The sequence below is a fragment of the Ursus americanus genome, chromosome 22, assembly GCF_024610735.1.
Source record: "Ursus americanus isolate L20-20 chromosome 22, mUrsAme1.1.p, whole genome shotgun sequence".
NCBI classification, from domain to species: domain Eukaryota; kingdom Metazoa; phylum Chordata; class Mammalia; order Carnivora; family Ursidae; genus Ursus; species Ursus americanus.
This window is the reverse complement of record NC_142148.1, coordinates 10,279,631-10,307,357: the sequence shown is the minus strand read 5'-3', so window position 1 is coordinate 10,307,357 and position 27,727 is coordinate 10,279,631. Positions and strand designations below refer to the sequence as shown.

The following is a 27,727-nucleotide window of genomic DNA, read 5'->3' as shown; positions in this document are numbered from 1 at the left end:
CCCCGGATTCTAGGGCATAATGGTCTTTATTAGCTTCTGCAGCCAGGAGAACTGGCTCTTTCTAGAAGACGGGCTGGAATACACCGATGTGTAATTAGAAGTAAAGAAACTGAGTCACATGGGACCAAAGGTCTCTCTTGAGTTAGATGTTTGGCTTTTTAAAAATGTATTAAATAGTAGGAAACAATTTTTCATGCATTCCAGACAAGTCCGATGTTCTCAGTGTCACTTGCATATGTGAAATTTAGACGTGTTTATTCATTCAGCATGTCGTTCCAGGGGGCCTACTGTATGCAGGGGCCAGGTGTGTGGCATTGAACAGAGACCAACCCCTCGCGCTCATGGAATTGACAGATGTAAGAGATAGACCAGAAGCAAACAAGAGAGTGGTTATCCAAACAGGGGCATGCATGGGTTGTGACGGGTATATGTGTCAATCCCACATTACCCAGTGGTCAGGGAAGTCCTCTGAGGACGAGATGGTTGATCAGAAACCTGAAGAATGAGGGAGAGCCAGGTCCATGAGCATTTGAAATCCTGGGAGAGCAGAGAAGGAGGCGGGAGAAAAGTTTTTGCCTGTGCAAGGATCAGAAGAGCAGCCGAGGCTTTAGCCAGAGGCAAGTCTGGAGAAGTGGTTGGCGGGGAAGTTCACTGGAAGTCTTGCCTGCAATCTGGACCATTCTGAATGCACAGGGAAGAGCTCGGTCCTGTGACTGGCAGGACACCAGGGCTCTTGCAGTGTCTCAGAGCCAAGTGGTTGAGCTACTTGCTCCAGGTTTGAAATTAAAGAAGTGATGTCAGCAAAATGGCAACTAGGAGCTTTTTACCCTCCTTCTCCCACAGAGCGTTGATTTCCACCACCCCCCCCCCAGCTTTACTGAAGTGTAACTGACATGAAATTGTAACCTGAAGTGTACAGGGTATATACATTGTAAAAGGCTTCCCACCCACCCTTCGCTTCACATACTGTCGTTTTCCTGTGTGTGAGAACGTTTAGCTTGGCCTCCGTTAGCCGACTTCAGTTACACAAGTGTTGTCAACCGTCATCACCGTGCTGTACGTTAGATCCTCAGAACATACTCCTCTTACAGCTGAAAGTCTGTACCCTTTTACCAACCTCTCCCTATTTTCCCCAGCCCCTGGTTACCAGACTTTTCTACTGTCTCTTTGAGTTGGACTTTTTTTTTTTTTTCCTTTCCTCTTAGATTCCACATAGAAGTGAAACCATGTAGTATTTGTCTTTCCATGTCTGGCTGACTTCACTTAGCATAATGCCGTCCAGGTCCATGTTGCTGCAAACAGCAGGATATCTTTCCTTCTCGTGGCTGAATGATAGATATTCCACTATGCGTACATACCCACTCTTCCTTGTCCATTCATCCACTGACAGATGCTTAGGTGGTTTCTATATCTTAGCTACTAGGAAAAGTGCTGCAGTGAACGTGGGAGTGTAGGTCTCTCTCTCATTTCCTTTGGATCTATACCCAGAAGGGGGATGGCTGGATTTCGAGGAAACTCCATACCGTTTTCCATAGTGGTTGCACCAGTTTACATCCCCACCAGCAGTGTATCAAGGTTCCCTTTGCTTCCTCACCAGTGCCTCTCTTGTTTTTTCGGTAACTGCCATCCTAAGAGGTATAAAGTGAGATCTCATTGTGGTTATGATTTGTGTTTCCCTGACGGCGAGTGGTGCTGAACACCTTTTCAAGTACCTGGTTGCCTGTGTTCTTTGGAAAAATGTCTTATTTAGTTACTCTGCCCATTTTTAAAAAATTGGATCATTTGGTGGTTTTGCACATATTTTGAATATTAACCCCTTATTAAGATTTGTGGATATTTTCTCCCATTCTATAAGTTGCCTTTTCATTTTCTTGATGGTTTCCTTTGCTTTGAGGGAGCTCTTTTAGTTTGATGTAGTCCAATTTGGGTTTTCTTTCTTTTTTTCTTTAGCGTTTTTTCCCTGTGTTTTTGGTGTCAAATTCAAAAAACCATCACCAACATTGATGTCCAGGAGCTCACTGCCTATATTTTCTTCTAAGGGTTCCATGGTTTCAGGTCTTATGTGAAGTCTCTAATCCATTTTTGAATTGATTTTTGTGTATAAGGGTCCAGTTTCATTCTTTTGTGTGTGGCTGTCCAGTTTTTCCAGGACCATTTATTGAAGAGACTATCCTTTCCCTGTTTTATATTCTTGGCTCCTTTGTTGTAAATTAGGCAGCCATGTATGTGTGGCTTTATTTCTAGACACTCTCTCTGCTCTCTCACTGATCTGTATGTCTGTTTTGAGGCCAGTCCCACGCTGTTTTGATTACTATGGGTGTAATTTAAAATCAGGAAGAGTGATGCCTACAGCTTTGTTCGTCTTGCTCAACATTGCTGTGGCTATCTGGGCTCTTCTGTGGCTCCACACAGATCTTAGAATTCTTTATTTTTGTGAAAAGATGAAGGTTTTTTATTTCTATTTTATTTCTTCTTTGGAAATTTGATAGGGTTTAAAATCTATGGATCGTTTTAGGTAGAATGGACTTGAGATATCGTTCTATCTCTGTGTCCTCTTCAAATTCTTTCATCAGTAACTTCTAGTTTTCAGTATACAGATCTTTCACCGCCTTGGTTAAATTCATTTGCAGGTATTTTATTCTTTTAGGATGAATTTCTCTTTCAGTTTGTTAGTGTATAGAAATGCAACTGACTTTTGTGGAATGATTTTTGTATCCTGTTACTTCACTGAATTTGTTAGTTCTAACAGTTCTTTGGTGGAATCTTTAAGATTTTCTATATATGATATGTTGTCTGCAAATAGAGACGTGACTTCTGATAATGAAATCTAGGGATCATAGGCCATTTCTTCTAGATTATCCAGTATAGTGATGGGGTTCAAATATCTTTTTGAATAAGCATTTTCCTGTTCTTTGGGTAAATACCCCGTAGTGTGATTACTGGATTGTAGGGTAGCTCTATTTTTAATATTCTAAGGAACCTCCTTACTGTTTTCTGGAGTGGCCGCACCAGTTTGCATTCCCACCAACAGGACATGAGGGTTTCTATTTCTCTACATCCACGCCTACTCTTGTTGTTTCCTGTCGTTTTTATTTTAGCCATTCTGACAAGTGTGAGCCGATCTCTCATTGTGGTTTTGATTTGCATTTTCCTGATTATTTATGAATGATGCTGAGCATCTTTTTGTGTGTCTGTTGGCCATCTGGATGTCTTTGGAGAAATGTCTGTTCATGTCTTCCCATTTTTAATTGGATTATTTGGGTTTTTTGGTGTGGAGTTGTAGAAGTTCTTTATATATTTTGGATACTAACCCTTTATTGGATACATCCTTTGCAAATACCTCCTCCCATTCAGTAAATGGTCTTTTAGTTTTATCGATAGTTTCCTTTGCTGTGCAGAAGCTTTTTATTTTGATGGGGTCCCAATAGTTTATTTCTGCTTTTATTTCCCTTGCCTCAGGAGACCTATCTAGAAAAATATTCCTACAGTCAGTGTCAGAGAAATTACTGACTGTGCTCTCTTCTAGGATTTTTATGTTTTCAGGTCTCACATTTAGGTCCGTGATCCCATTTTGAGTTGATTTTTGTGTGTGTGCCTGGTGTGAGAAAGTGGTCCAGTTTCAGTCTTCTGCATATAGCTGTCCAGTTTCCCAGCGCCATTTGTTGAAGAGCCCGTCTTTTCCCCATGGCACATTTGTGCCTCCTTTGTCAAAGATTAATTGACCTATAATTGTGGGTTTATTTCTGGGGTCTCTCTTACGTTCCATTGGTCTATGTGTCTCTTTTTGTGCCAGTACCATACTGTTTTGATTAGTACAGCTTTGTAGCCTATCTTGAAATCTAGCATTAGGATACCTACTTTTGTTCTTTTTCAAGATTGTTTTGGCTATTCGGGGTCTTCTGTGGCTCCATACAAATTTTAGGATTATTTGTTCTAGTTCTGTTAAAAGTGCTGTTGGTATTTTGATAGGGATTGCATTAAATCTGTAGATTGCTTTGGGTAGTGTGGACATTTTAACAGTATTTGTTCTTCCAATCCATGAGCATGGATATCTTTCCATCTGTGTCATCTTCAGTTTCTTTCATCCGTGTTTTATACCTTCAGAGTACAAGTGTTTCATCCTCCTTGGTTAAGTTCATTCCTAGGTATTTTATTATTTTCGGTGCAGTTGTTAAGTGGGATCGTTCTCTTAATTTCTCTTTGTGCTGCTTCATGATCAGTGTGTAGAGACGCAGCGGGTTTCTGTATAGTGGTCTCGTATCCCGCAAACTTACTCAGTTCCTTCATCAGATCTAGTAGGTTTTTTAGTAGTCTTTAGGGTTTTCTCTATAGAGTATCATGTCCTCTTCCAACAGTGAAAGTTTTAATTCTTCTTTACCAGTTTGGGTGTCTTTTATTTCTTTCGGCTGTCCAATGGCTGTGGTTAGGACTTCCAGTATTATGTTGAATAAAAGTGGTGAGAGCGGACAGCTTTGTCTTGTTTCTGATCTTGGAGGAAACACTGTTTTTCACCGTTGAGTATGATGTTCACTGTGGGTTTTTCACATAAGGCCTTCAGTATGTTGAGATCTGTTCCCTCTAAATCTACTTCGTTGAAGTTTTTTTTTTTTTTTTTTTAAAGATTTTGTTTATTTATTTGACAGAGATAGAGACAGCCAGCAAGAGAGGGAACACAAGCAGGGGGAGCCGGAGAGGAAGAAGCAGGCTCCTAGCGGAGGAGCCTGATGTGGGGCTCGATCCCATAACACCGGGATCACGCCCTGAGCCGAAGGCAGATGCTTAACCACTGTGCCACCCAGGCGCCCCGTTGAAGTTTTTTTTATCATGAATGGATGTCGTACTTTGTCAAATGCTTTTTCTGCATCTAATGAAATGATCATATGTTTTTTTAATCCTTTCTTTTTTTTTCTTTTTTTTAAAAGATTTTATTTATTCATTTGACAGAGAGAGAGACAGCCAGTGAGAGAGGGAACACAAGCAGGGGGAGTGGGAGAGGAAGAAGCAGGCTTCCAGTGGAAGAGCCTGGTGTGGGACTCATCCCAGAACGCCAGGATCACGCCCTGAGCCGAAGGCAGACGCTTAACGACTGAGCCACCCAGGCGCCCCTTTCTTTTTTTTCTGATTTTTTTTTTATCCCTTTTCTTGTTGATGTGAAGTACCGCATCGATTTGCAAATATTGAACCACCCTTGCACCCCAGGAATAAATACCACTTGATTGTGGTGAATGATTTTTTTTTAAATGTATTGTTGGACTTGGTTTGCCAGTATTTTGTTGAGGATTTTTGCATCTGTGTTCATCAGAGATATTGACCTATAGTTCTTTTTCTGTAGTGTCTATCTGGTTTTGGTATCAGGGTGATGCTGGTCTCAGAATGAATTTAGAAGCTTTCTTTCCTTTTCTATTTTTTGGAATAGTTTGAGAATAGGTATTAACTCTTCTATAAATATTTGGTAGAATTCACTTGTGAAGCCATCTGGTCCTGGACTTCTGTTTGCTGGGAGTTTTTGTTTGTATTTCATTTTTTTAGTTTGTTAGAGAACGGAGAGGCAGAGGGAGAGAGAGAATCTTAAGCAGGTTCCACACCCAGTACGGAGCCCAACTTGAGGCTCAATCTCATGACCCTGAGATCATGACCTGAGCCAAAATCAAGAGTCGGCTGCTTAACTGACTGAGCTGCCCCAGTGCCCCTGCTGGGAATTTTTTTATTATTGATTCACTGCTGGTAATTGGTCTGTTCAAATTTTCTATTTCTTCCTGCTTTACTTTTGGGAGGTTATATGTTTCTAGGAAGTTATCCATTTCTTCTAGGTTGTCCAATTTGTGGGCATATGATTTTTCCTAATTTTCTCATCCTTTGTATTTCTGTGGTGGTGTTATTCTTTCTCCTCTTTCATTTCTGCTTTTGGTTGAGTCCTCCCTCTCTTTTTTTTTTAAATGAGTCTGGCTAAAGGTTTTCTTTGGTCGTTCTTTTTCAAAGAACCAGCTCCTGGTTTCATTAATCTTCTCTGTTGTTGTTGTTGTTTGTTTTAGTTTCTATTTCATTTATTTCTGCCCTAATTTTTTTTTTCTCCTGGTTTTGGGTTTTGTTTATATTTTCTATATTTTTGTTTATATTTTCTATATTTTCTAGCTCCTTTAGGTGTAAGGCTAGGTTGTTAATTTGAGAGTTTTCTCACTTCTTGAGGCAGGCTTGTATTGCTATACACGCCCTCTTGGAACACCCTTTGCTGCATCCCAAAGATCTTGGCCCATTGTGTTTTCATTTTTATTTGTCTCCATGTACTCTTTGATTTCCTCCTTGATTTCTTGGTTGACCCATTCACTATTTAGTAGCCTGTCACTTAACCTCCACGTATTTGCGTTTTTTCCCAGATTTTTTTTCTTGCAGTTGATTTCCAGTTTCATAGCATTGTGGTGAGAAGAGCTACTTGGTATGACTTCGATCTTTCTGAATTTGTTGAGACTTGTTTTATGGCCTCATGTGTGATCTATTTTGGAAAATATTCCATTTGCACTTGAAAAGAATGTATTCTGTTTTAGGATGGAATGTTCTGAATATATCTGTTAGACCCATCTGTCCAATGTGTCAGTAAAAAACACGATTTCCTTATTGGTTTCTGTTTGGATGATCTATCTATTGTTGCAAGTGGGGTGTTAAAGTCCCCTACTATTGCATTACTATCGATTACTTCCTCTGCTTGTTACTAACTGCTTTATGTATTTGGGTGCTCCCATGTTGGGTGCATAAAGTGTTTACAATTGTCATATCTTCTTGTTGGATTGTCCCCTTGGTGATTATATAGTGTCTGTCTTTGTCTCGTCACAGTCTTTGTTTTAAAGTCTATTTTGTCCAATATAAGTGTTGCTTCCTTGGCTTTTCACTTCCATTTGCATGATGAATGCTTTTCCGTTTCTTCGATTTCAGTCTGCACGTGTCATAGGTCTGAAATGAGTCTCTTGTAGGCAACATCTGGACGGGTCTTGTTTTGTTTTGATCCATTCAGTCACCCTAAGTTTTTGTATTGGAGCATTTAGTCCATTTGTATTCAAAGTAATTACGAAGTATCGCCATTTTGACATCCGTTTTGTGGTTCTTTTATAGTTCTCTGTTCCTTCCTTCTCGATCTCTTCTCGCATGATTTGCTGGTCTTCTTTAGTAATATACTTGGGTTCTTTCTCTTTGTCTGCATATCTATTACGAGCTTTTGATTTGTGGTTACCATTAGGTTTCTATATAACATCTTCTGCATATAGCCGTCTCTATTAAGTTGATGGTCACTTAAATATGAACCCATTCTTTACTCCTCTCCCCTCCACATTTTAGGTTTATGGTGTCCTACTTTGTGTCTTTTTATTTTGTAAATCCTGTGGTTTTTATAGATATACTTAATTTTACTGCTTCTGTGTTTCCTACCGTTCTTACTCCTACTTATGGTTTTTTCCTTTCCACTGAAAGAGTCCCCTTTAACATTTCCTGTAGGGCTGGTTTAGTGGCCATGAATTCCTTTTGTGTTTGTTTATCTGGGAATTTCTTTCTCTCTCGTTCTATTCTGAATGATAGCCTTGCTGGATAGAGTACTCTTGGCTGCCCATTTTTCCCTTTCGGCACTTTGAATATATCATACACTCCCTTCTGGCCCACAGAGTTTCTGCTCAAAAATCAGCTAAAAGCCTCATGGGGTTCCCCTTGTATTTGCTTTCTTTTTTCTTGTTGCCTTTAAAATTCTCTATCTCTACTTTTTGCCATTTTTATTACTGTGTGTCTTGGTGTGGACCTCCTTGGATTGACTTTATTGGGGGATCTCTGTGTCTCCTGGATCTGAATATGTTTCCTTCCCCAGATTTGGGAAATTTTCAGCTATTATTTCTTCAAACAAATTTTCGGCCCCTTTTCTCTCTTTTCTCCTTCTGGGATCCCTATGTGTATTACAACTTGATGGTGTTGCTAAATTTCCTGTCTATTTTCACTTATTATTTTCTCTCTTCTGTTCAGCTTGCTTGCTTTCCATTAGTCTGTCCTCCAGGTCACTGATCCATTCTGCTGCTTCCTCTAGTATGTCATTTATTCCCTTTCGTGTATTTTCAGTTTAGTTATTGAGTTCTTCATCTCTGATTGGTTCTCTTTGTGTTCTGCCTCCTTGTTAGGGGTCTCAAGGAGGTCCTCCACTCTTTTCTCAAATCCAGCGAGTATCTTTATTACCATTACTTTAAATTCTCTATCAGGCATATTACTGCTCTCCATCTCGTCTCAGTCTCTTGCTGTGTTTTGCCTTGTTCTTTCATTTGGGGCCTATTCCTCTGTCTCCTCACTTTGTGGAACTCTCTGTGTCTGTTTCTTTTCTTTTAAAAAAAGAATATCTATCTATCTATCTATCTATCTATCTATCTATTTATTTATGAAAGCAAGAGAAAGCAGGGGAAGGGGCAGAGGAAGAGGGAGACAGAATCTCAAGCAGACTCCCTGCTGAGTGTGGAGCCCGATGTGGGGTCCAGTCCCACAACCCTGTGATCGTGACCTAATCCAAAATCAAGAGTCAGATGCTTAACTGACTGAGCCACGCAAGTGCCCCTCTGTCTGTTTCTGTGTTAGTAAAGTCAGTGAGGTTTCCTACTCTTGAGAGTAGCGGCCTCGTGAGGAAGAGGCCCTGTAGTGCCCTGCAGTGCTGTGTCCCCTGTTCACCAGAGCTTGGTGCTTCTGGGGTGTCTCCTGTGTGTTGCATGTGCCCTACCGTGGCTGTGTGGCTTTTGCCTTCAGTCCAGGCATCTGCAATGGCTCTTTTTGCCTGTTGTGGGCAGGGTTTGGTACCTGTGTTATTAGTGGACCAGTCTGGGGCTGCCTTGGGCTTGAGTTGAGTCAGACCAGACATTTGCTGGAGACGTAGTTGCCCTGAACTGCAGGAGCATGGGGCGGGGGGGCACACGGTGCCAGCAAGGTCCACACCGGTGGGAGAGGACCTGTAGCCCCCAACTGCAGCAGGCTGGGTGGGAGGGGGCAGATCCCTAGAGGCAGGTGGGGGGTGGTGGGAAGCAAGGTTTGCACGAGTCTGCTGTGGGAGGAGACCTGGTAGAGGGGATGTATCCACAGGAGAACACGGGGGCAGGGCACGCCGTTAGCAAGTTAGGTAGGGATTGTTGTTGCTGTTTCCCGTAGGTGTCTAGGCTGGGGGGCAGAGGGAGGGAAAGGGCACCCACCAGCTCCCTTGTTCCTGGAGACGTGTCTCTGTCCCTCCAGCACCAGCTCTGAGATTAGTAAGCAGGTCTCACTCCCATATACCGCAGGCAGTTTTCAAACTGCGGCTTCCATACTTTATGTCCACAGGCTGGTTTGTTGTGCTCTCTCTTTAAGGGCAAGGACTCCACTTCCTCTCTCCTCCCAGCTCTCCCAGAGCCTGTTGATTTTTAACATTCTAGGTTTTAAGCCCCGTGAATTGTAAGAACTGAAATTTGGCCCCTGCAGTTTTCAAAGCCAAGTGGTATGGGGATTTCTTTCCCATGCAGGCTTCCTAGTCTAAGTTGTTTCTCTCCCCTCCATGCGCCTGTGGCACCCTTCCAGTGGACAGTCCTGTGGGTCCATTCAGCTCCCAGCCGCATCTCCGCCCTTCCCACACTCGTCTGCTCCAGCGTTAGCTGTGGGGGGTCTGTTCTGCCCTTCTTTGTGTCGTTTTCTGGGTGGTTTACCCTGATGTGGCTGTTGCCTCGTCCTATCAGTGGCACGAGGTGAGCTTAGGGCCCTCCTGTTCTGCCATCTTCCCCGGAAGTCTGGCCTTCATTTCTTAATGGTCCCTGTGGTTATGCCTCCTTCCCAGGATTATTTCATGTTCAGCCTGCTCCTGCCAAGAAGTCCGTTTCCTTCCAGTTTGTGAACCTGAAAATGGTAGCATTTCATCTGCTCTCGTCTGCTTCTTCATATTCCCACTTGTTACTAAACCAGTGTTGTTTTTAGTCCTTTGTACAAAACCACATCATGCCGTTGCCTGCAGCAAGAGACCCTCACAAATTTGCCAAGTTGCCCTGATGCAGAGAAGTTAGCTGTCCCCGTGAGTTTCCCTTTTGTTTCAGGACTTGAAAAGTGGACAAGCTCAAGTTTTTGGCTGTAACAATTTCGTGTGAAAAGTTCAAGACCTACTGTCAGAGCTCTGAATGCTTCCTTCCTGATATGAGGAAAACAGGGGCCAGCTCTGGGTGACTCTTCAGTTTGCCAGATGATGGGATGTCGCATCAACAGCTAATTGTTAAGTGAGCGGTGTTAGTGCCTACGATGCAGGGACTGTTCTTATCCTCAGTGTACATCTAGGGAAAATGAGGCACAGGTTGAATCGTGTTTACCAAGTGTGACTCAGATATAAACCTAGAAGACACTTATTTTCTAAATGGTGTATAGTCTTATCCTCGTCCTGTGCCTAAGGTGATGGAGTTTCTATTCAGGACAAGCAGCATAAAGCTTTCAGAAAGTTGGTTTATTTAAAGACCACCAGCATACACAGCGACAACAGAAGCTGTAAGGGGGCAGAATTGCCCAGAGAGTGTGTGGGCCTGGGCAGACTGTTCTTATGGGGATCCTGGCTACATAAGAAGTTTGGAACTTCTTCAAATCAATGTTTTAGCTCCAATCTGGTGACCCAATTTCACAGGATCCCACCAAAAAAATGAAAAACTCTTCACCACGAAGCTCTTCTGGAAACCAGGTCAGACCCCATAGGTGTGGGCCCTCTTTGGGGCATCTGGTTGACCTTGTGCTCTGAACGGCAGAAATGGGAACCAGCCGGTCCCAGCCACTAGAGGGGACCATGGGTTCCACTAGCCAGAACCCACGCAGGCCCCTGTGTGTACCCCACTTACAGTACTGCTGTGGTACTGCTACTTCTGGGCCCTGGAAGGGGGGCTCAGAAAGTCCCCAGGAAGGCATTCCCAAGGCGGGGCCATGTGTGGGAGAGTGGTCCTTGAAGCACAGGACCTGGGGCAGGGATCCGGCTTCCCGAGGGCATAAGGGCAGCACTGAGCAGTGGATGAAGTTTGAACAATATTAAGACTTAGTGATTACTTCCAAAACCTCTTAATAGCTAAAGGACCCGAGGGCCGGGGGTGGGGTGGGGGGGGGGAAGCTCTTGTAAGGAGGAAGCCAGCTGGAAAATTCTAGTATTTACAATATCTAACTCTGTGGGTTTGGTAAAAGGGACTTTTTTTTTTTTTTAATTGTGTAAAATGTTCAGGCAAAGAACTGCTTTTCCTTTCAAGTGCCCAGCTCAGCCCAGCTGGCTGTGAACGCTCTGCAGGCCTCCGTGAGCTGGCCCAAGGGGGACGTTCCAAATCTTCTTTACGTAGATGCTACTTCTAAAAAGGTGTAGAGACCGATTATAGCAGAGCTGCCCTGATGGGAGCGGGGAGAGAAACGGCGGAATCGAGGGTGACCTTGTGGCTCTGCCGCTTGGGGCCAGTGGCTGCTGAGCCCCAGCGTTAGACGTAAAACAGACAGTGTCTACCTCCCGGGACTGAGACGAGGGTATAAGTACACACACCGAAGGGCCTTCTAGGAACTCGACCCGCAGAGGGCAAATCTGAGCAGCCTCGCTGGAGAAGAAAAGGCTCACGGATGCAGCCGTTGCTTTCAACTGTTTTATTGCTAAACTATGATGATACAAGCCGTATAAAAATACTTTACATATAGCAAAAATAAACTACATTAAACTGGAGATTAAAAACGTTTTGCATAGGAATGTGATGTATTCAAACTTCTTTAACAGTCAAGATTGTAAAAACCTAAGCCTCCCAGCACCACCCCGCTGGAGAGAATTCTGTTTGCTGGAGAACAGCTGTGGCATTGTCCACATTTTCTCCCCTCTGAGGGCTGCAGAGGCAACAGGCGTAAGGAAGGTTCTTTGACAAGATGCTCAGGATGTTAAGCTTGTCCTAACCATGGCCCCTGTCTGCTTACGCCAGCCTCCACGCTGCAAGCACCTGCCTCCTGGAAACCCAGCCAGACCCGGGAGCAGGCAGGAGTTTGGTCCGCTAACCGCTGCGCCGAGGCCAAGTGTTCAGTGTTTTTTCCAGCACCCTGTCTCCTGTTCAGAGGGGCTTTGCTTAGGGACCATCTCTGAGGGAGGTTAGGATGTGCGGGGCACCTGCTGAAGGGTTACCCCTCCAAAGAACGAGTGCAGGAAAGTTTACCCCAGCTCGTCAAGAACGTCACAACCCCCTGCCTCTTGTAAACGCGGACGCAACCGTTGACTGGACTTCTGACACTTTCAATTCTGAACAATGGAAAGCCCTTGGAAAGTGTTTGACGTGAAAATAAACACATTCGGCCCTCCCTTTAGTTCAGAGTGACAACTAGAACACATGAGCTTCCAATCTGTCTAAATGTGACCGCTCCCGCACCGGCCAAGGCTGGCTTCCTGAGACCGACGTCTTGGCTCCTGGCTATAAACAAGAGAGGCCACATCAGTGCTTCCCAGCTTCTAGAAGAAATCAACCCGATTCATCTAGGGTGTGTCTACGCTGGAAAACTCTGCAGGTCCTTTGGATAATGGGTGCGGGGGCGGGGGGGTTATCTACCAGGATTAGGTCAGCTCTGTAAACACGAGCCTGTACTTAGGGTTCTGTGAACGCGAATGTGAACTCTTCCAGAGTCCCATTACCGCACAGGCGGTTTTGTTTTTAAATCAAAATCCCCTACTAGGCTACTGCTTTGGGGGATCTCAGCACTTTACGATTCTCCTCCGTGACCAGATGAAGGCTCAGAGCCGACGTCCGTGTCCTCTCAGGCAACCAGCAGAGCGTTCCTCCTTCTGCAAAGTCGTCCCTCGGTCTCCAGAGACGCTTTCTTCTGAGACTTAGGTGACTGACAGACTCGGAGGTGGGTTTTGGGGTGGATTTTTTTTGTGTTTTTTGTGGGGTTTTTTTTGGGGGGGGTTTTGCTAGCATGAATCCCACAGTTTCAAGAATACATCATTTCCCTTAGGGGAAAAAAATCAACATATGTAAAAAGAAACACTTGAAAAAGATTTCAACCATTTATAAATATTTTCTAATTCCAACAGGGGTGGGGTGTGATATTTTCAGGACAGATAAAAAGCATAAACATACAGATAAGAAAATAAAATTTAATAACCTACTAACTTGGATCGCTCTTATATATTATCAAGCAGCAGTATTTTTGGACAATCCAGGAAGACTTGCAGACTCTGGAAATCTACATTCAGCAACACGGTAGAGTCCTGTTGGCGGGGCTACATATCTACCTTGGACGTAGCAAGTGCAAACCTCGACCTGAGCTCCTTCTATCACGTGCAACACACACATCTTTACCACTTAGACATCCTTACTTTTCTCCTTCTCTGAGAGGATCTTATTGCCTCTTCCCAGACCGAAAAGATTTCATGAGCAATTCCTCTTGGCAAAATTTCCTCCTGGCAGTTGTTACCGACCAAACTTTCTTGATCGCTGTCGGTTCCTGATACACATTCTCTCGCCTGTTTAGGTCTCAAAACTAATGCTTTGGCTTCTCTTTCCTTTGTCATTTGGTGTAGTTGTTTATGAAAGTGCTTCCTCTAATATCCAGCTAAGAGGTCTTAGAAAAAGCTTGTGTGTGCGTTAGACACACACATACACACACATACGTACAGGAGTCGGGCGGGAGGCCTTTTTCACGGACATAGTTGGAAGATGGATAGAAAACATGTTAGCCCTTGTTCGCCCCATCCAGGCACAACGAAGCAGAGCGACTTTGCTACAATAGCAGGAAGGCACTTGGGTAAAACATTCAGATAACTGAGGAAAGGCCAAATTCCCTCATGTGCAAAAAAAAAAAAAAAAAAAAATTAAGGTTCTTAGCCAGGTCAAGTGAAAACAGATCGCTCACCAAACACTTTAACTCTTCCCCAGTGAAGTCAATATTGCTGGAGAGAAAATGCTTTAGGTGAAGCTGCTGGTATAAGGAATCTTTTATTAGGCAGAATTTCACATCCCCGAAGTTCTGCAACAGTGGGCAAGCTCTCACTGGCATTTTGTATAGCAGAGGATTTTGCCAAACTTTGGTCCCCACTTGGGGAAAATAAATGCTAGGTCTCCATTGAAAGGTCACACCCTGGGCGTTCTCTTCTACTTTCTGGAGCACCAGACCCTCCGGGCCTTAGTCAGCAAGCCTCACGTTCCTGGCCAAGCCATGGGGAAGGTTTAACCTCCGGGTAACCTTGACAAGGAAGCCAGGACCCAGAAAACCCACAGCGAGCCCTTAAGGGCCATCCTAGGCCTCTACCTAGCAGAGTTGACTCAGAGATCCCGAAGAAGAGCCTTTCGAAGAGGCCCAGGGACGTTTACATTCTGCGTGGGAGAAGCTGAAAGGCTACAAAGGCATCCCTGGCTTGTCCCAGCGTGTCCGCAGTCAAGGCCACAGGAACACATCTGTGTGATGACAAAAATCGCCTTCCGAGAACTCAGAGTTTTAGGTGTTTGCAAAAACTGCACCAAAGGAGGAAGACTCTTGAGGACCGATGTGCGCAGTAGAAACAACTGGGGAGAAAATCACCATCCGACCGGTCTGGGCAGAGCTCCTGCCAACTGAGGAGGCACGGGGGTGGTTCTCTTCGATGCGGATGAAGCAGCTAATGCAAACAGGTCTTTGGGGACAGAGGGGTGCTTTAAATGGGTTTGGGGGAAAAAAAAAACCAATGAACTTTGGGGCCAAAGCCTGAGCTTGTCCCACCAGGAGTCTAGGCCAGAGAGGGCGTTCCACCCTTGCCGTGGGGGAACTCACTTAGAGAAACACTTAGGCCTGCCCGTTGCCTCATTTCACACTTGACAAAAACACCTGTGCTGTTTCCATGCTCCTTTCCTTTGGTTCCTGGAGCTCCTCTGTGATTCCTTCTCAAAACTCAATGCACATGCTCGAGATTTTTCTTCACGAGTTAATGGAAAAGCGCTTTGGCCGCTAGGAAGGAAGCAAGCGAGACTAGCAGAAAGCCCTTGGGTTCAGGGCCGCAGAGGCCGGGTGCTCATGCCGCAGCCTGAGGTCCCTGCTCCAGGCCCACTGCTCCCTGCAGGGGTGAAGAGCAGCGGGCCCGAGAACTTCCCCCTCCAGCCACCTTAGGCCGGCTTTTTGAAGCAGAGACAAAAATAACAAACGTGGACACATGTCATAACTTAACGCTGAGTTTTAACTGGTCATCTTGCGTGGGCCACACAGTCTTGCTTCAGAATGAGAAAACTGAAAAATAAGGCTTGAGCGGTGGCCCAGCCGTGGCCGGGACTAGGTGGTCCCTAAGGAGGACGGTCCGGCTTCTGGTTTTTCCTTCAGCCTGGAAGCCAGGCTCGCTCGGCTCACGTTCCTTGGGTGGCTCTGTTTGAAAACTCCTTTCCTTCAAAAAGTACAGGAGCTGTATCTGTGACCTGGAAAAATGAACGCAGGGCTGGGGTTTAATCACAGGGGCCCACATCTTCCATCCCCCAGCCCAGCCCACGCCCCACGCTCTGGTCACTCCGTTCTCAGGGCCGATGCAGCTTGCTGTCTTGTGTGTTTGGTCAGCAGGCACTTAAGGCTTTTGGATGGGACACCAGGAAAGTCAACCGAGATGCTCTCTGGGATTTAAAACAAAAATCAAAAGGCAGAGTGTTCTCTCTGGTGTTTACACAGAGAGGTGGCGAGCTCCTTAATCGAGAGTCAGCTTTCTGCCAGGACCTTGTCCCGCGCGCGTGGCCTCCGGGCCAGGAGATGTACAGGAAAGGAAACAGAAGGTGAGGGCAGTGGAAGGCTCCAAGGGGTCAGATACGGAAGGTGTCTTGCTAATGGCATCTTCTACGTCTGATTTCTGGCGGGAGGTCCTGAAAACTCCTTCCTGATAATTTCATTAACTACAAAAGAACAGAGAGAGAGGGGGAGAGAGAGAGAGAGAGAAGGGGCGAGTGAGCGGGCACCAACAACACGGATCAGGTTAGCTTTCTAGAACCTCAACAATGGGGCTGTTCTTAAAAACACGCTTTTGTTCTGATAATACATCGGACGGTTTTTAACCTAAGAAATGCCTTCCTCTGCTCTTTTTTCTGGACGATATTCTGGGCTTGAGGTGTTTGTGAGAGTTAACTTAAAAAATCATGGCAGAAACGGTGCTGGGCCAGAGGGCAGGTGCTAAGTATGTTCTGTCTCTCTGCTGGCTACCGAACTCCTTCCATTACTCTAGCATCCAGAAAATACCTGCTGCGTGATGAAACCATAGTTGACCCACAGGGCCTACAGTTCCTAGAAGAGGGACCTTTCAAAAGATAGTAGATGGGAATCCCGCAAAGACTAGCCATCAGTGTAGACAAAATCTCTCTCAGCACAACCAGGAATCCCCCCCACACCCCCCCCACACTAGTGAAGGATCACGCTGTGAGTCTTCGCAAGTGGAAAATGTCCTCCGAGGGGTCTGGAAAATTCGGCCACCCCCTCCCCCAGAAGGACTGTGTAATTCCTAGCAGGGACGCAGGGATGGGATGGCAGCCCCTGGCATCAAGAAGCTGGCTATCTTCTCCCATCTTGGCCCCTTCTCGGGCCGTGGTCCCTGTAAGCGAGGCAGTGAGGTCTTAGCAGGGGGTTGCTGGCAGAAAGGTTTCCTCCGACTTTCTTGGTAAAAGTTGCGGTCAGAGGTGCGCACCTGCCCTGAGGTGTGTGTCCGCCCTGGTTTGTGCAGGGGGGTGGGGTGACTGGTCCCAGGGGCAGGAGGGGAGGGGGAGAGCCTTTTGGGTGCCACGGAAGGTCTCCCACGTTCCCTGCAGCCCTTCCCCAGCCTCCTCAGACGGGGGGTTTCACTTCCGCCTTGCTTTTCCCTAACTGTTGAGATGTGCTCCCACTCTCCCCACGTTCGAGCCGAGCCCTCCGAGGTCCAGCGTGCTTTTCCCAGAAGCCCCCGCGCGCCCCCAGGTAAGAGGAGCGCAATCGCCCTGCCCCAGGGCGGCCAGCGGCGCGTCTGCCCCTCGGCTCCCCCGCTCCCAGGGCGGCGGGACTCGACCTCTCTGTGCCTCGTGCTTTCCACTTTACAGAGAAAACAAACCGTGCGGACCGTTCCGTCCCCAGGAGGCACTGAGGTCCCTGCAAGCTCCTCGCACCCACCCGGTCCCTGGTAGCTGTTGCCCACGATCTTGGTGCCCAGGCTCGGGGTGGGGCTCCGAGGGAGTGCTTCGCACCAGCGGCCTTCGTTTTGTGCTAGAAACTAGTCAAGCACCGCTCTCTCTCGTTCAGATACAAGGGGGGAGTTTGGGCTCTGGAGCCCGCCGGCCAGCGTTAGAATCCCACCTCGACTGCCGCCTCGCTTGCTGAACCTTGCCTCAGTCTCCCCATCTGTACACCGTGTATAGGAACGTCCCCTTCCTTCTAGGGTTGTGGAGGAGCTCGGATGAGATCATGCAAGTGATGAAACGGTCACCGGGCCTAGTGTGTGGCAGGTGTTCAAGTATGGTGTGCATTAGTTAGACGCCTCCGGTGTGCACAGATGCATGTGTTCGTGTCTATCAGAATGGCAACCTGTGGGAGCGGATCTGTTAGTAGCAGCTCCGAGGAAGACTTCATAGCGAACCCACACTTACTGTATACCAGGCACCAGCCTAGCTGACTCCCAGGGGCCCTCAGGCAGGAACCCCACCAAGAATGGCCACCCCATGGCCTGCCCTTGGGCGCACCCCACCAGGGCCTGCTAAGCCCAGAGGCCTTTGTGCGGCGGGCAGGGGGGCAGCAGTGAAAGCAGAATGCCAGGGGAGGGGGGGCAGTGCGGCTTCACGCCGAGCTTTTCAAAGCCCGGATCCTGAAGGGCTTCCTGTTTTCTCAATCTAGGAAACCAGAGGAGTCGATCCTTAATGGAAACTTTCCATAGCCTGGGCTTTCTAAAAATATCTGGGAGGCAGTGATGTTGGCACCATGGCCCTCGCTAAAGGGTCGTTTCCCTTCTCAGAAGGCAGGGGCCGGGGCCGGGGAGGGGATGGAAGGTAGGGAACGTGGCCAGCAGGCTGACGCGGCGTTCCCCTCCTGCCTTCTGAAAGCGACTTCCAGGTAGAAGCTAATAGTGGCGTCTGGAAAAGCTCTGGACACGGTGTACTTAGCCCTTCATGTGGTTGGGGGTGGGCAGGCGGCTGTGCACTCAGGCCCTGAAGGGAGGCCCCGCTTGAACCCCACAGAAACCTCTCTGGGTAGAGGAACCTTCACTTGCTGAAACCTCAGAGTGTGCTCCCCTCGCTGTGAACAAGGAGAAAGTTCTACGGCAGAAGAGCTGGGTGGGCGGCCGCCACGGCAGGGCAGCCCCATGGGTCTGGGGGCTTGGAGGGTCTCTGCTCCACTGCTTCCTCCAGAGCCCGGGGTCCTGCCTGTAGGAGGTCTTCTCTTCACAGCCAAGGCTACTGGAAGAGTAAGCGAGTCCACCCTGCCCTCTCAGTTCCGCGGTGCCCACCATGAAACCCCTCCCTTGGTCTTTCCGCAGCTGCTGTCCTTCAGGGGAAGACGGACTCCAGACTCAGCCCCATAGCACCTCATTCTCGGGCTTTGGTCTCACTCCCAAGCTCTGTCTCTCTTAAGGTCTCCCTGATGCAAAAAAAACACAAACAAAAACCCTGCTCTGGGCCCCACCTGCTCTCTTAGAGGTCCTGCAACCTGGTCCCAGCTCCCTGCACCCTCCCCTCCTGCTGGCTGGCCACGTGAGCTTTTCCCTGCACCCCACTAGGCCTCTGCCCTGGCTGCCTCCCCCGCCACCTCTAATGCCTTTCTCCTCACTCCTTCATTCAAGGCTCTGCTCCCTCTCCTCCAGGAAGGCTGCCTGGGTGCTCTGCAGTGTGCACCCCCTGCCCCGCCCAGTTGCATTCTCCCTCCATCTTCTCCAGTCAACCGTTCCTGCAGTTCACCAGCTAGTGCTTTGGTTATGTTCTTGTTCCCCACTGAATCCTCAGCTTTTCAACAGGGCCTCAGGACACAGGAAGTGCTCGCTGACACTTAATGAGAAAAAGGAAGCTGAGAAAGAGGTTAAGTAGCCTCAGGTCCTACTGACAGTCCTGCGCTTGGCCCCAGCTCTCCCGGATGTCTGTCTGAGGGCTGGATTCTGTGTCAGCCCTCTGTGTTGCAGTCATTCAGTAAATGTTTTGAGCATCTATCCTATGCCAACCTCTGTGTCTATCTATCTTCCCACCTCTTCTCAAACTGGGCCACGTACATTTCTCCAAATAGCCCCTCTCCTTGTCCCAGCCCTGACTTCCCTCCTGCCCCTGTTCTAACGCCACTTTTTCACGGAAGCCATCTCCCACTCCCACCCTCGGGCGTTTACTCCTTCCAAAAGCAAATACTGAATTCTCAAAATGCTTTGCTTGCGAACTCCTGGGCCAGGTTATTTGAGTTACCTGTATCCCCGTGGTGCTGTGCCTAGCACCATGCACACAGGTACCGACTGCATGCATCTCAGCCCCCCACGGGGATCCCACACCAGTCCCTTGGAGGTGGATTTTCCTCTGTCACCCAGTTGACAAATGGGTTGCTGGTCTATTGTCTCTACAGAAGAATAGAAGCCATTCATGTTTACTGAAGGCTAACCATGCACCAAGCACTGTAGTAAATGCAAATTTTTCTTAAACCTAGTAATACAATCCTTATCTTAGAGATGGCAGTCACCAGCCATACCAGGTGATGGGGTCGGGATTTGAACTCAGGGCCCGTGTGTTAACCTGAACACCATATGGCTACACAATTGGTAAAGCGACTGTGCTATTCAGTTCAGGGGTCACCGCCTTTCCTCTGTGGCCCTGGGGTCCTCAGTGTTGTGTGTGTGTGTGTGTGTGTCAGGAAACGAGAAGGGCAGCCTCTGCTAAGTTAACAGCAGAGAAGGCCATGTGCTGAGTGGTTAAGGCGGTCACCGAGTATCACTTTCTCAGAACACGATTGAGGCCAGTGGTGTTGACTGTACCACAAGCACTCCTGACCTTTGATCACCCTCAGAGCGAGGCACTGTGCTGAAAACACTGAACGTGCGTCCCACCTCAGCGTGATTTCTAAGCCTGACACCTGAGGCTGAAGCCAGAAAGGAAAAGAAAGATTGACAGATGTATTATTATAATTATACATTTTTCTCTTTCAAACTCCAAAAAATCAAACTGGTAGAATAAGTAAAATATAACTATTCTAATAAATGGCTGGAGGCATAAATAGACTATACAAGGGGTCACCAAGCCGCTTCTATAAAGGGCCAAAAATATTTTCGGTGCTATGGGCTAGATGGCCCCTTACTCAACTACCGAGCTCTGCCACTGTAATGCGAAAGCCACAGACAGCATGTGAGTAAACAGACATGACCATGTGCCAATAAAACTTTATTTAACCAGAACAGGCCGGGGGGCCAGATTTGAACAGACCACTTACCAACTGGCCTGAGCGTTCATGCACCAACCCCTAGTCTATACCAAGGGCAGAGAAGCACAGGAAAGCAGTGTTTTCTTCACCTACTTTTGGGGATTGGCAACTGCAGAAGCCCGTGCTTCCTGTTCAACGATTCTAGGTGTTTAATTGCTTGGGTTTCTGGGAGCATCCCACTTTGCCCTAGGAATTTTCTGATTCACTTGAAGGGCCAGACATCTGCATGCTGACTTCCTTCTTTCAGCTGAACTCGGAGGTTCTCAAGCTTCACCTTGCAGAAGAATGGCTGCTCAGAGTTGCAGAGAGAAAACCACACGCGTCTATGGTAGGTGTACTTTAAAAGTCTGTTAAGAGTCATTTTGACTCTAGGCCTTTCCCCCTTAAGTGCTGACTTTGGAACTTCATCCCCCGAGAAAGCAACAACAGGAAGGAGTGGACAGACCCCATCCTGCTTCTCTCCCAAACCTCAAGCATGTTTTCTAAAATCGGGTTAGATCATGTGAGTGCCGACGAGAGTGTGGGGCCAGCCACAAAGGCCACAGCCAGAGAGATACTCCTCAAGCTTGGATGGGAAGTGGGGGGGGGGCTGCCTCCTCTAGGGCCAAAGAAGCTAAGAGCTAGGATGGGTGCAGCCCTGCCTGCCCCCCAACCCTTCTCTTCCATCCCATCCCCTCCCACAGTGCTTTCCTGCATTCACTCCCGAGACCCATGCTTGGGGCGAGAAGGCTGGACCAGAAAGCACGTGAGTGTGCCCTGGGTACTGCCGCCTCTTTGGGGGAGTACCTGCTTGGACAGCCAAGAGTGAGCGCCAGGCCTGTTTCCCCCACTAGCGTGTGGAAAGGGTGGCTAGTGGCCTTGGACCTTCTCCTGTGACTTCAATATCAAAACTGAAATGATTTGTCCTCTGAGACCAAAACTCTCCTAGGGCTCTGCTTTTTGCTTGCTCAGCAACTTCCAAGCCTTCACTGCCTGTTCTGGGGGCACTTGGGAACAGTGACGAACTTTCTACAGGGGCCAGGCCAGACGTTAGAGGCTCAGTGAAAAAGACAAAAAAAAACCCCTTGACAGGCCTGAAGCCCAAAGCCGTGGGTGGGGTCTGCAAGTTGCGCGCGTTGGTAAATCCCCCTGGGGCCCTGAAGAGCAGAGCCCGCGTGCCAGAGTTCCCAGGCCCCTGTAAGGTCAGAAGCATTGCCAAGTGCTAATACCAGCGAGGGGAGAAGCACCAATCAAAAGGCCCTTGAAGGGCTTTGGTTAAGTGGCGTATGGCCTTGGCACTGACATCTTAGCTGCCTGTGCGTCACCCTGACTCGGGGAGAGGAAGCCCCCGGGAGGGAGTCTGGCACCTGCTGTCCAGCCACTGCTCGCTCATGGTAGTGGACGGAGTCTCATAGTCCCTGCGGGAGAAGGTGCCAGAGCACCACCGCCTTCCCCGTGGCCCCCGTTTGTGCTGCTCCTGGGAAGTGTTAGGATGGCCACAGAGCCCACCCTCTGGGCTCCCCCTGCCAACCCCAGGGCGGCCCACTCTGAAAACGGTCAAAGTCACCAGTGTGACGCTGCCGTGCTCGTCTGGGCCTGGCCTTGATGGAATGAGCCCACTTTCTCTGACAAGGGGCCGTTCCAAAGCCACAGCCCAGCGAGCCGGGGAGAGGTCCAGAGGCCTCTAACCCCGCTCGCACTGGCGGACTTCTGGGGAGGGCTTGCCGCACGCCTGCCTCTGCGTGTGCGGATTCTGCCGGAACGTCAGAGGCCCCGGTAACAGCAGTAGCATCTCAACAGCTGAGGCCCAGAAAGGCCGAGCAACAGCCTCCCTGACCCCCGGGGGCCGCCCAACCCCTGTGCCGCGGAGTCTGCAGTGGCTACCGGGCTCTTCTCCGAGGGCCCAGAATCCAGAGTCTGTGGAGGGAGGTCTGTGCCCTGAGGCCGGCTCAGGGGCGCTGCTGAGCTCCGTGGGAAAACCAGCTCTGCCTGGGACCGAGCACAGCAGCCTTCGAGCATCCCCGCTTCCCGGGCTCGTCTGCTCTACCTGCCTTCTCGCATTCCCCAATGCAGAACACCCCGTCTGACAGAGTCTTACTTAACCGCATCCACCAAGCAAAGCTGCACAAAGCCAAAAAGGAGCTGGTCCGCTGCAGAGCAGGACTTCTCAAAGGTAGGAACGTGACCCGGCTGCGCTCTTCCTGGGAGAACATGCAAGTTCCCAGAGCCTCATCCCCCCCTCCCCAGCCCAGCCTTGAGCTCCAGCCTCCCAGACAGTCTCGGGGATGTCCCGCAGGGGTGTCCCCTTACAGAGTGGTGGGGTCCAGCCCTTAAGAGCAGGAAGCGGTGTCTGTGAGGACGGTTGGAAAAGTTTTCTTCTAGAAGTAATTCAAGTTAAGGAAACACACAGCTGGAAAACCAGAGGAGAAGCAGAAGATGTCAATTACCTTTCACTTTGATTTCTCGGATCAAAGATCACAGTCATTCTGTTTCATAATATGTTTTGTATCCAGCTAAGGTGTGTGTCTATCAGCTCTGAAAAAGATTTGCAAAACCATTTTTAAGAAAAAAAATCACCTTTGACCTCTATTATGCTTCCAACTCATGTTAATATCATCCATTTAATGAATATCATCCCTGAGCCGAGGGCCACTCGAACCCAGGACAGAAGTGAACCCTCTGGCTATAGTTTAAGCCCCCATTCTATATCCTCTTAACAACTGTGCCAGGATTACCCCCAAACCAGTGTTAACAGTCCCTGAGCGGAGGGACTTGGTGCAAAGAAATGAGGGTCTCTGAGATCCAAGGGCAGCAGCAAGGCTCTGGTGGGTTTTTTTTCTAAACTACACCAAACAGTCCTGCCGCCCACACGTCCTAGAGTTAGTTACAAATCAGGGCCGACTAAAGTGGTAACATTTTAAAACATTTTCTCTGCCGTCAGAGAAAATCTGAATTTCATGAGGAATCATCTACCCAAAACTAACCCTTCCTCAGGCTTTTATATATGAACCCCGCTTCCTTCTTACACAAGTGACATAACCCCAGTGTGCATGCAAATTCATAAGACTGCACATTTTCTTCCTGGTTTTTGGCGGGGGGCGGGGGGGGGTTCACGATGAGAAAAAGTTACTATTTTCGTTGCTCCTGCCCAGTCCGAGCACTGAAGGCCCTTAAAAAGGACTCGTGAGCCGTCTACACTACAAGCCTCTCTCTTCAATTTTCAATGGCCCCACACTCCCCTCTACAGCCCTATAACGTCGAAGTTTTCAAACCACTTGTTCTCACGATCCCCTTTGAATGGCCAAAGTCAAAGGCCAGGGTCCGTTTTGAGTGCCTGAAATTAGAAACAGTTCCCGGGATGAGTTTCTTACAGGCAGTGATCCAACTTGTATCTCATCAGCATTGTTAGGTAAACCAGGATGGTCTTTAAGGCCAGTACGGTCTCCCTGAAATGTCCCATTCAAGGCGGACAACACCGAATCATGAGAACTTTCCAGCCGGGGTGCAGTCACAGGCCTGAACTCCCCAGTGCTGCGCTCCAGCAGGGCTGGTTCAGTTGGGGTTAGGCGCAGGACAAACTCACCAGCTCACCTCTCGTCCTCTGTAGGTGCGGTAAACAGTTTGGACCATGCATTTCAAACCATCTCCTGAAGCAAAAAAGGCCCCACTCCCCCCAGATCCTGGGTGCCCGTGGCCCTACAGCAGCTTCCTCACTCTACTTTCCTCTCTCTACTCCACACCAGCTTACTCTAAACCCAAGAGCAGAAGGTACTGTCAGACCAGGCCCTCGGGGCCTTAAAACACCACCTGTACTCACCCTTGAACTTCAGGCTCAGACTTATAACTGCCCCCTGGGCACCTCAAACTGAACACGGCCAAGGCCGATCTCCTGATCCTCGCTCCCCCCTCCACAGTAGCCCTGTACCACCTGTTCCCACCCTAGGAAACCTACTCCCTTCTTCCAGTTGTTCAGGCCAATCTTGGTCACAGCCCACATCCCTCCACATGCAAATGTTCCTGGATTTACCCTCGGAATATACCTGGAAACTGGCAGCCCCTACCACCTCCTGCCTCCATCATTGCCTTGGCCCCCTCCCCTGTCTCCCTGACCCCATGCTGGGACCCCTGGTCTCTGCCCAACAGCAGGTGGGCCTCTTGGCCTTCAAGGGAGAGCAACTGGCCCAGCTGTTACTCCCGGAAAAACCAGCTCCAAGGTGCTCTCCGGGCCAGGACGTGTTCCCTCCGTCCGTCTACGCCCATTCAAACAGCACGGAGGTGGCATCGGGGGCCACACACAGGTCCGAGGTCACGTGCTTGGAGCAGCAAGCCAAATCTAGGGGGAACCCCGGGGACCGTGCCCTTAAAACCAGCCAGCCGGTACCCAAGAAGCCAGCCCGGCTCGGTCTCCACTCCCCCCCCCAAGAGTGTTCAGAGAATTTATAAAGCATCAGACTAACGGGTTGGTCTGCGGCCTTTTGAGGTGCGGCTTCCTGTTTAGTCATGAAGTTTCACTCTTTAATTGTTTCTTGGTGGAAGACAGAGGTGCCAAGAGGAGAGGAAGGGCCTGTTTCCATTCAACTAAGACCCCAAACTCCGCTCGAGACCCAGCCCCTGCCACCGCCCCCCCCCAGCTGATATCTCCTGCAGCAGCGATCCAGGTGCTTTCTGTAACCCCCACGGCCGTCTCTGGGATTGGTGGTGAGATGCCCATTGCTCAGCACAGAGAGATGGTGCAACTTCGCCAGGACCAGCCCCCTCCACTGGGTGGAACTCGATAAGGCCCCAGCTCCTTGGGCGTTAGTCCTAGGCTCCCTACGTTTGGAAGATGGTCAGGGGGGCCCCGGGAGCTGGGTTAAAATGCAGATTGGCGTCAGGAGCCCTCAGAACAAAAGCACTCTGGCAGAGCCATCTGTGTCGGTCTCGTGGCCTCTCGCTGAGCCACAGACTGGGGATAAGAACACCTCCTTGGCAAGGCTGCTGTGTGGATTAAATAAGAGGTTCTAACTTATTCACAGGTATTTATAAATGCCGCAATATGGTCCCCTAAGAAAGGAGAGTGAGAGGAGAGGATGTGAAAGGAGATGGAGACCTGGCCTAACCATCCTCTCTAATAACCAAGAATATTACTCTATTGCCCTACATGGTTCAAGAGGAAGTAGGTTCATCAGTATGACTGCTCTGGCCAGTTGTTAGTAGTGTGGAGGGGGACTGCAAGAGAGAAGGCCACACTTAGCATTACCTGGGTAACATCCACAAACCCTCCCAAAGCCAAGGAGAGGGGCCTCTGGTCCTAGAATCATTGCCCCATTTTGTGGTCTTTCATGAGGCTACAGATAAAGATGGACACAGTGATGTTGCATTTTTACAACACTAGGCACAAATGGGTGAATCATTCCACTGGTGCTGTGGGTTAGATGATCCTTGAGGCTAGGAATTGGACGTGCTTCACTGATTAATCAACACTAATAATTAACAGGCAAGCACACGGTATCGACAGAGCAAGTGCAAAAACACAGAACCCAGAATCGGTCACCTTGACAAATCCTACAACTAGCCTCCAGTCTCCTGAAAGCACAGGCATGCCTCTCTAAGTGGGGTGGAATCAGATGGGAAGACCTGTGTGCACTGTGTTGGGGAGCCGACAGGAATTAGAGACACATCCAAGGTGTGTTCCGTTTGAAGGTTCTACGATGAAAACACCAATGTCCCTCCCCAGCTACTACCATCCTACCCATTTCTACTTTTCCCGGGGTTCCACGTCAGCTTCAGTCTAGAGAAGAACTTGGACTTTCTCTCGGCTAAGCTGCCCTACAAGGAAGGACTAACTGGCTATAGAAACTCAGACCTGAGCTGGGTTTGCCCCTTCTGCCCAGTCCTTTTCTCCAGTTCAGGAGAATTACTTCTGATTTCATGCAGCGACATTGCACCTCTCCTGGCGAGCAACCGCACGGCTTCTAAGGTGGCACCCACAGGCAGGAAAGCATTCTAAACAAACCACGCTTGCTTGTCCTTCTGCCATTTTATCATGGCCTTGCCCCCAAACCTCTGCTCAGAGGCATCGGCCACAAAGCAAGCATTGCAAAAGGAGCTGTCGGCCAAAACAGAAGCAAAAGAAAAGCACTTGTTACTACATCCAGTTGAGATTCAGGACAGAAACAGCAATCCAAACCCACAAATCAGCCTGGGACCGCAAATGAGATGATCAAATAAATACCTAATTGTTTGGGAAGCCTTTTTTCTCATTGCGGGTGGAAAGAATTAACCAGACACTGACGCGAAGACACTGGAGTGTATTTCTCCTTGCTTACGGGTGAGAGATGGGCTGGAAGCTGGGGACGGGGGTAACAGGTGGAAGCCTAGAGCCGTAAAAAGCACCTCCCTCCTGGGCCACTTTCCTCCTGTCACACAATGGCACAAAACTTCCTCGTGGCCTGTCGGGAGCTGGCCCGAAACCCCCGGCCTGGCTCACAAGACCCTGCCTTCAAAGACCAGCGTGGCCCTTGCCGCTTGGAAAGGATTCTCTGCAGCTCAGTCTCCACCTCACCTTCCAGATCATTCTGTATCCTCCCACATTTATCCTGACCAGCTCAGAGCACAATCCATCCCCCAGAAGGACACCCCCACACACATCTACACATTTCCAAAGCCCAACACAAGCCCGTGTCCTGTAAGGAGGCTTCCTACCACTTTGCACTCCCTTCCATGACACCTTCCTCCTGTCTTGCACATCTTGTCTTGAAATTCCCCTAGAAGATTACAACCACCGTCCGCCTCTCTCTAGCTTGGGTTGGCATAGGACTTGCCTCCTGAGGGTGTAAGGCCTGGCCCCAGGTTCGCTCGGCAAGCCCTCACAATGGGCCCAGCCCTGGGCAAGCCCACCTGCCTCGGGGAGGGAGAGGGCGAGTGCAGAGCCAAGAACCTTCCACCTTCCTGGTTCAGCCAAGGGCCTGTGGGGTGGGTGACAGATAAATCAGGGACCCCCTGGGCCACCCAGCCCACTCCTTCCAGGCTCAAAAAAGCTACTAGCTCCTTACAAAGAAATTTTACCAGGTCTGAGCAGGGACCAAACCGAGTCCTAAAGGTTTCCAAGCGAGATTCACAGGCCTGGCCTGGGCACTAGTTGCTCTCAACTCAAAGGCTGTCCAAGGACCAGCAAGAACTGTGTGTGTGACTTCACACCAGATGTCCCTAAGATACATGCAGACAGAGCCCCAACACCTGACTCATTCCCTTGATTAAACATTTCACCTCCAGGCCCAGCTGTGAACTGTGTCCCCCAACATGGCTGTGTTGCAGCCCTCCACCCCCATGTGATGCTATCTGGAGATGGGGCCTTTGGAGGGTGGTTAGAGTCAATGAGGTCATCAGGGTGGGCCCCCCATGATGGGCCCCAGTG

General features: G+C 48.8%; 1 protein-coding gene across 7 annotated transcripts in view; it reads right to left on the bottom strand.

Annotated features, from left to right (window-relative positions):
- Positions 1 to 13,799: 13,799 nt before the first annotated feature.
- NFATC2 (nuclear factor of activated T cells 2) overlaps positions 13,800 to 27,727 on the bottom strand; it is a 149,445-nt gene continuing 135,517 nt past the window's right edge. For 4 of the 7 annotated variants that reach the window (XM_045808462.2, XM_045808463.2, XM_045808458.2 and 1 more), the window contains exon 10: positions 13,800 to 15,848. In XM_045808462.2, the coding sequence (XP_045664418.1) occupies positions 15,793 to 15,848 (56 nt within the window). In that variant the 3' untranslated portion in view covers positions 13,800 to 15,792. Of the gene's footprint in view, positions 15,849 to 22,778; positions 22,867 to 27,727 lie in introns of all 7 variants that reach the window. The other 3 variants (XM_045808459.2, XM_045808460.2, XM_045808461.2) reach the window with 3 other exon arrangements.